This window comes from Triticum dicoccoides, chromosome 7A, assembly GCF_002162155.2.
Source record: "Triticum dicoccoides isolate Atlit2015 ecotype Zavitan chromosome 7A, WEW_v2.0, whole genome shotgun sequence".
Taxonomy (NCBI): domain Eukaryota; kingdom Viridiplantae; phylum Streptophyta; class Magnoliopsida; order Poales; family Poaceae; genus Triticum; species Triticum dicoccoides.
Window position 1 is genome coordinate 728,863,560 of NC_041392.1, and position 8,761 is coordinate 728,872,320.

An 8,761-nucleotide genomic window follows, 5' to 3' on the forward strand; every position below is an offset into this window, starting at 1 on the left:
CGCGCCATGGTGAGCCCCTCCCCCTCCCCCTCCCCTTCGCCGCTCTCCTTCCCGAGGCCCTCCCTCGGTTTGTCTGTCTGTCTCCGTGCTGACGGCTCGTTTTTGGCTGCTCCTCTTCTCTTCGCAGGCCGACTCCCCGCGCCGGAGGTAAATGGCGACGCCGGCCTCCTCGGATCTCTCACCTACCCTCTCTCTCTCGCCCTCTCTTTCTCCCCCTATCCGATTTGGTGCCTGGTTCGAATTTATTTTCGACTTCGTTGGGCGCCCGCTCTGGTCCGGGCCTAGGGATGCCGCTAGGAGCCGTAGCTTCGGTTTAGGGGATTGATCGATTGGTTGATGTCGGTAGGCGCAGGTCTACACGGGGCATCAGAGGATGCGTATCCTGCTGCGGCGTAGCTGCGGATCTCGCTGTCCGCCTCTTCTTTTCGGGCTGGACTGTAGCTTGTGAGATTTTGACTGACTGGATGTGTGTTGCGTGTGAAGTAGCCGTGCGCGGATCTCGTTGTCTGCCTGTCCCTTTGAGCTGGATTGTAGTTTGTAAGATTTGATGAAAGTTATTAGGTTTGCGGTTAACTCTGGTACGGTGCTCACCATGGCAGTTCCCCAAGCTCTAGCAGTTTTACTGTTTGTTACTAGAACACTTGCCTTGCTGATATATAGATATAGACGCACTGTTTCACCCACCTTAATCTGACATAACTACAGAACGTGCAAGTTTATGGTGGCATCGTGGGATTAGGTTTGCCAATAAATAAACTTCAGAGTTTAAGTGGTTACTGATAAACTAGAGTATAAAAGCGTAGTAAATATCTGATTGGGGTTCAGATCTGAAACGCAGCTCAGCTGGGGAGGTGGGGATGTGTACACACAGCCCCACGCACCTATAGTTTGTTGCAAATGTGCGTCAACTAGATCTGTCTTAGAGGCTAAGGGGTCTGTTTGGATGGCAGCCGTGAGCAGCCATGCCAAAATTTGGAGTTGACCACTAGCCAGGGCATTTGTCTGGATTGAAGCCAGTTTTTCCAGCCGCTGACAAAATTTTCGTCCCCAGTTCATTTTTCACGCCTGTGCCTTGGCATGCCACCGGCGCCTGATTTCTGCGCCAATTAATTGGCTCACCCTGGTTTGGTAGGGTCCTGGACGCCAACCAAACGGCCCCTATAAGAAGTAGGAGGTTTTACGCGATGCTGAACAGATTATTCAATGAACTCCAGTAGTCCACATACAGAGCTAAAATTGACTACATGTTACTTACTGCCCTTATTCCTCTATCCATTTCTCATAATATTTATTCGCTCAGTGTTTCGTTAGGCAAGCACTGCTATCCATTTCTCATAATATCTACAAAGTTATGGCTGTGCTCTGCTATCCAATGTGCTTTGTTCTCCTTGGCAAGCCAAGTAGATTACTATAGGAAAATGTTAGGGAAGAAAATATCTTTCTCAGAATTTGTTGAGCAGTCTATTGATTGTTTCGTACTTCCAGGTACACAAGGCCCTCAAGGTCCCCTTCTCCTTATAAGGGACGCCAAAAGCAAATGTCAAGGTCAAGATCACCTGTAGCTCAATCCCAGTCTAGATCTCCATCGCCTGATCCTAGAGCTCAGGCGAGGTCAAGATCTCGAAGCCCTGCGAGGTGTGGATTCCTTGTTCAATTCGCTAATGCTGCATGTACTCCATGTGGTCTGCCTATTCTGTTTTTTATACCAAAAACCGAATCAAAGATTAACTTGTATTCTTGCAATATCATGTGCAACATGTTCGTGCTGTTGAGAGTTTTGTTCATGATAGCTAAATTTATGTTATAATAGCCTGTACACTTGTGGCGTAAATTCCATATAATGTTTGTAGGATAGAAGTATATTTAAATTGGTTACAAATTGGCCATCCTATTTTATCAGCTTATATGGTGTGGGTAGGTGAATCACATGGTATTAGTTGTATACAATGTTTGTGATGGTTAGAAGTCATATTATAATAGCCATGACATACAAAACCACATCATGTAGTAAGTAGCTAGTGGCGTAATGGCTAATGATCTCATAACTTGTTGGATGAAGTTAACAGAGAATAGATATTGCCATGTAATAAATGCATTCTAGGATTGTAATAGCTCCTGCTATAGGGAACTGGAATTCTATCCATGGAAAAATAAATAGTTTATGGTGTGGCAATATCTAAACTTTCTGAAACGCATAAGATAAAAGGAACAGAACATATTTCTACAGATTTTCCTAAATGTGGCATATACTTCAAAAGTCTTAATTGAATGACCATTAATTCATCATATGTAATTTGTACATGCTTAATCTGTATCATTCCCCAGGGAGCGGGAGCCTGAAGCTGTAAATCATGGAAATACTCTGTACATTACTGGACTTTCTTCTAGGGTGACTGATAAAGAACTTAGAGAGTACTTCAATAAGGAAGGAAAGGTTAGTTACTTGGTTTCATGTAAGTTTGAAGATCTGTTTTTCCTTTTGAGGTACTAAGTTATGACATCTCTTCTTTGTCAGGTGGTTTCTTGTCATGTTGTTCTTGAACCCCACACACGTGTTTCTCGTGGATTTGCTTTCATCACCATGGACACTGTTGAAGATGCTGAACGCTGCATCAAGTATCTCAACCAGTCAGAACTGCAAGGCCGGAACATCACAGTTGAAAAGGTAATTGTTTGTGTGTCCACATGGGTTGTCGTCTTGTTGGTTCAGATGCAACCTTGTATTTCATGTGTGTTGACCTGGAGGTTTTTTGGTGGTTATTCAGAAGACATTGTGCAAGCTATGTGCCAGCAATCAAGATGCTGAGTTCATCAATTTCAACTTTAGCTCATACAGCTTGATCAATGGACAGCCCAAAGGGTTACTATGCAACACGAGATTCACAACAACTAAACGTAGCAAATTTTCAACTAAACCTGAGCATTCACCTTCAACTCCCCATCAACTAATCAACGGGCATTTCCAACACTTTAGTCAAGATGTCTGGTGACATATGCATAGCAATGTTGGATGTCTGCTAGTTGGAGTTTGTGCTCTTCATTAAGTATTTCCTTCCTCCTTGGTCCGTTAATGCAGGGTGTATATCCGCCGATCGTAAGGGAAACTCATAATTTCCTACACAATCCAGCATGATATTTATTTTCCTTCTTTCTTTAGCTTGGAGCCTGATATTGTACTGATTGTTGTTATTGTTGTTTCAGTCACGCAGAGGCCGCCCAAGGACGCCTACTCCTGGGAGCTATCTGGGTATGAAAAGCAGACTAAGCTTGTGGTCTCCATTGTTGGCCCTTGAATTTACACCATAACTTCCATCTCAGTGCTCCTTTTCATTTCTGCATGTTCTTACTATATGTATATATGATGTACGTATATGCCTGGTTAATTACAACTTATGGTTTACTTGCAATTTTCCTTGGACAGGCCATCGCTATGAGCGCAGAGAGATGCAGCGTGGAGGTAGATTCCGCAGAGGAGGCTACGGTCGTGACGACTACTATGGAAACAGCTACCGCAGGTCTCCGCCTCCCATGTACCGAGAATACAGGGACACCCGGGACTACCCTCCCTACAGGGACACCCGTGACTACTCCCCGCCCCACAGGGATGCCCGAGACTACTATGACGGCAGGGGTGGCCGGGGCTACTCCCCCCACAGGTCTCCCCCTCCTTACGGTGGCAGGGCAAGAAGGGAGCGGTCTAGGTCGCTGCCGTATTCCCCGTACCGTATGCCCGAAAGGGGTTATGGCCGCCGTGCTGGTGGCGGTGGCTACGACAGGTGAAGGGTTGTTCTCTTTGCGTCAGCAGAGGCCCGATGTCAAGTCGGATAACATGCTGCGCATGACGGGCCTCATGCTAGATTATGTGTAAGCTGTACTGTCTTGAACGATATATTCCTGGATTTTGCAATGTTGTACCTCCACCTAGTTTGTGTAACTTGATGACCTTAGACATGTTTGTTCTATTTGGATTCATCTTTTAACTATTCAAAATCATGTTGCTCCACTTCATGGCCTGAATGGCGAGAGAAGGGAGGGTATATTCATCGTGAATTCGCGATGAGCTGACAGCGTGATGCTAAGTTTGATGAATGTCTGGTGCTGGAAGCATGTGAATGCGTGGTTGACGAGAGCCTTCAGAGATGCTGCCTCTATCAAAATATAAGACGTTTTTGCAGTTCAAAACGTCTTGTATGTTGGTACGGAGGGGTAGATGTTTGATGGCCGGGTGAATGTTGTCAGAATTCACATTTGTAGTTGACGCAGCCCTCGCTAGGGTTAGATTACCTGTGAGGAATGAAGGCCGATCAAACTGTAGAATGTTTTTTTGCCGCGGCTGTGAGTAGGAGGCTTGTTGCTTTTGCGTGATGAGGAGAATTCACAGGTAGAGAGGCTTGGATTTGAATTTGTACGTCTGATTATCCTTGAGGGATAAATATAAAGTTGAAGAATCCAATTCCTGTAGCTTTTGCATTGGCCTGCAGTCCTTGGAATTTTGAAGAATTGAAAGCCGCATCTGATTCTTGGTCCTGCAATGAGAAGGTCACTTTTGGTAGATTTCCCTGCAGTAAAAAATGTCAGCAGGTTGAGGCAGTACAGTATGTGCAATCTGTTGTCATTCAGCAATAGTTGTGGCAGCGTGGTGGACCTGATGGGGCAAGCTTACTTTCCTAGTAAAGTAGGCAGCATTTCTTGACTTCTAAGTGCACCGAAGAAAATTGAAAATGGTGTGTATAGAAGCATGAGGATGCTTCATATTTAACAAAGCTTGGATGATAAGTTGCATCGTGGTGATTGTTAGTAAGCGCAAAATCACAATTAAAAAACAAGTGAAGTTCATCCTCCTGTTGACTGCACCTGCAACATTAGTACATACGGGTAGGGCTTTCCCAAGGAGTAGTCTTGACCATGGGAAGCCCGGCCCGACCCGGCCTGGCCCGACGCTGCTCCCAGGCCGGGCTCGGGCCTAAATTTTGAGCCCGATGGCCGGGCCGGTCATTTTTGCGCTTTTCTGAAGGGGCACGGCCCAAGGCTCAATGGGCTTTTACATGTCCGGGCCAGGCTTGGCCTCCAAAAACAGGCCCGATGGGTGGGCCAGGCCTGGGCCTAGGATTTTTGCCTTGGGCTTGACTAGGCGCGGCCCAAGTTTTGGCCAGGTATACCGAGGAGCCTCCAGGCAAATGTTTGAACTCTTGGCTCCCATGAGCTTCTGCTTCCATAGCTGCTTAAGTAAATCTCTCACAAGTGGGTACTTGCCTGGGCTGCTTATTGTGTGGGCTTTGAATGCTGCAAGCAGAGTTTATAGGTATGTTTTGAGTTACACTTAGCATTTGGGAATCCTAGCACAATACATCATGACCATCAGAGTGAATAATCGGAGTTTGGATTGATGGTGGAAGCTGTTGGCTCGTGAAAGAGAGAGCTAATGAGACGGATATCTCAAGATTTATGGCCTGTGACCCAGATGTCTTTAACAAGCGCAGGGTAACACAAAGTTAGCAGGAAAAATAATCAAGTGATTATAACTTTGAACTCGCGACCGCCGGCCCAAATCTGCGAGCGCAAGCCACCACACTAAGGGCCCGCTTTTGATAAAACATGGATGGATTCCGCTATATCAGGCCCAGACTTTTTTTTGAGGACGCGCGTGTTAGCGAATTAAGCTGGCAGTAGTATTTGTTTTTTTTTTTGCAAAAAACAGTAGGATTTGCTACTAATAAGATGAACATGGTTTCGAACCATACTTTCTTTTCTTTTTCGTTTTTCTGTTTCTTATTTCTTTTCATCCTTTTCTAGCGAATTGCATTTTCCGAGAACTAGTTCAGAAAATTTTAGCGAATCACATTTTCCGAAAATAGTTTGAAGTTTCAAAATTTGGTCACAGTATAAAAATATATTAGAAGTTTTAAAAAATGTTTTCATTTGCAAAAAAAATCTTCTTATTTTCAAAATTTTCCTGGTTATATATTCTTGTTCTGAATTTGAAAATTTGTTCAGCAATACAAAAGATCCCCCTTTTCAAAAAATGACCCAGAATTTATAATAATTTTAGCATTTTTATGAATTTTTCATCAACAAGTATTTTTTTCATGCATTTATGTTCTTTGTATCTCTCACATACAAGCACATGTATTGATGAAATATGGCACAATGATATTGCGCTACTATACATGCATATACATACAATTTTGGATTTTTTTCAGGCAGTAAAAATCCATTTGTTTACTTAAAAATACCATGCGTACCCCCTGTACCCAATACGTACAGAATTTTTGAAAATGCGAATATTTTTCAAATCATGATTTTTTTACAAATTCGTGAATAATTTTTTAATTCAAAAGTATTTTTGAAATTGCGTACATTGTTTTAGATCTCATCAACAAGTTTTTATGCATAGGCGAATATTTCTTGAAATTTGGGAACAAAATTTGATATTAAAAAACAGTTTTTGTTTGTGACTAACATTTTTTGAATTCATGAATATTTTTTTGAATCAGTGAACATTTTTTTAAAAGATTGGTTTTTTTACACTCCCATACATTGTTTTGAATATTTTATATAAATTCGTGGACATTGTTTTGTAGGCACGAGCCTTTATTTTTGAATCTTGAACATTGTTTGAATCGATGAACGTTTTAAAAAAACTCCTCAACATTTTATAAATTCATGAATTTTTTTGAAAGACGAAAACATACATATAATAAAGCATGCATCTCCATGTGTACAAGATCACGCGCTTGTTCTGGTGGCTTGCTGGCGTAGCAATGTGCTACAGTTCGCGGGTTAGAATTCCCGTGGCGCTCTTTTCTCCTTTTCTTTTGTTTTTTTCTCAGCCTCAGCTCACGGCCCACTGAGATATGGCGTAGCAATGTGCTTATACAAAAACTATACACCACTACTGACACAACATAAACAAAATTCAGTTCATCAACCTGATAGTTGCAATCATTCTAAGAGATGCAATCAAAACTTGGAGACTCCCTGTTAGATAAATAACAAGCAGTGAATAAATGAGATGGAACATGCAATTGTATATCTAGAAAGAGGACCAAGAAACTAAGAAAGAAGGTAAAGGTCACACCAGTGCAGAACATACACCATATACCACAAATTCAAACTGAAAGTAAATCCACCCTTGCAAACATAGCAAACCAGTGAGAATAACATCTACTAAAAGTGAATTCACATGAACAAACCATGCTAGAAAAGATTGCATTAGTATTCACTGTTCTTCTTGTGGACATAACACATATATATACCTTCCCACTCTAATCTGAAGCCATTATCCTAAAAATGCACTTGGTTCTGCTAGACTACTTGGTCCACCTTTCCTCGCCCTGCGAAGCTTAAAAGATACAAATATAACTCAATAAAAAAAATGAAGAACACATTGTTTAACAAAATGCAATATGCATTTATTAACCAACAGAAGAGCAGATGGCACGGGACAAATCAACTGCACCATCTGAATACTCATCCAATGTATCAACTACTCAACTGTGGACAACTTCTCAAAAAACAGATACATTGCAGGGACTGTTTTTATCTGTGTAGGGATTGCTTTTATTTTCTCCTGATATTTGCCTTCTCCTGTCATGTAAACCTATGACAAAACCAACAATCAATCCCTCAATTCGATGGATGTAAGATGCAATGCGGAGATGACTTGCTTATTTGAATATGAAAAGACAACATCTGCGCACCATGTTCCGAGGAGGAGCTGGGCGTAGCAGCATGCTCAGCTTGTCATAGATCCAGCCGTCCGTGCCACTGAAGCTCATGGAGTTTAACCTGCAGGTGCAGTCCTATCCTTAGCAAGGAAAAAAATCCTCAACTCATCCCGAACGAGAGGTCGATTCCAAAGCCATGAAGCTAATGGAATCGCCCAGATCAAGGTGCATCTCAAGATGGCAGAGGGAGGCAAGTGATGAGAGAGAGAGAGAGAGAGAGAGAGAGAGAGAGAGAGAGAGAGAGAGAGAGAGAGAGAGAATATCACTGCCGGGTTGTGTTTCATTCTCCATTCACTGAACCACCAGCAGGGATGAGTCCGCCTAGCACACATTAGCCTAGCTCTCGCCCCTCCCGTCGGCGGCCTCCTCGGCCTCCTCGGCCGCCGTCCACGCCGCCATGCCATGCCCCAGCCCTACCACTCCGGCGTTATTACGCTGCAGCACGCCTGCTTCCCACGGCGGCGCCTCCCCGGACACGCGCGAGCGCATTCACTTCTCCGCGAGCTTCTCTGACCAAGACTCGCCCGGCTCGAGCTCCCCACCCTCCTGCAGTCCTACGCGACCGTGGTGCAGGGCGGCAGCTCACCCGGCGAGGCGGCTTTGCCTTCAAGGCGATGTGACCTGCCCCTGCAGCGCTTTGATGAGGACGGGGAGGGGTGGCAGATCCACAGCACGCGCAAGCAGAAGAAGGCGCGCATGCGCGAGATTCACGGAAGCCCATGCCGCCCAAGGTTCACGCGTTGGACTGCTCCCGCCTGTGCTTCCGGTGCCTCTCCGACAAGCATTTCATCGCCCGCTGCACCAACCCAGTTCGCTGTCGTAAATGCTTCACCGCCGGCCACATCGCCAGGCAGTGCGCTGATTTAAGGGCTCCCACCCCGCCACCCCATCTTGCACATCAACGCCCCCCGCCACCGTTCCTTGACCGCAACCCTCTCATCACACAGCTGCCGCCATCCTCCCTCCGCCTACCCGCCAGGGCAAGAGTGCGCTTCCCCCTCGTCGCCGCCGGCACCACCACCATCACCACCACC

The 8,761-nt window shown here is 44.7% G+C and overlaps 1 protein-coding gene across 1 annotated transcript; it reads left to right on the top strand.

Moving 5' to 3' along the window:
- The first annotated feature begins 128 nt into the window (after positions 1-128).
- On the top strand, positions 129-4,008 carry LOC119328577 (serine/arginine-rich splicing factor SR45a-like). The gene is made up of 6 exons (XM_037601553.1): positions 129-147; positions 1,486-1,635; positions 2,326-2,434; positions 2,516-2,665; positions 3,202-3,247; positions 3,422-4,008. Exons 2-6 carry the CDS (start codon positions 1,538-1,540, stop codon positions 3,778-3,780), a joined length of 762 nt encoding a protein of 253 aa, XP_037457450.1. The 5' UTR covers positions 129-147; positions 1,486-1,537; the 3' UTR covers positions 3,781-4,008.
- The last annotated feature ends 4,753 nt before the right edge of the window (positions 4,009-8,761 follow it).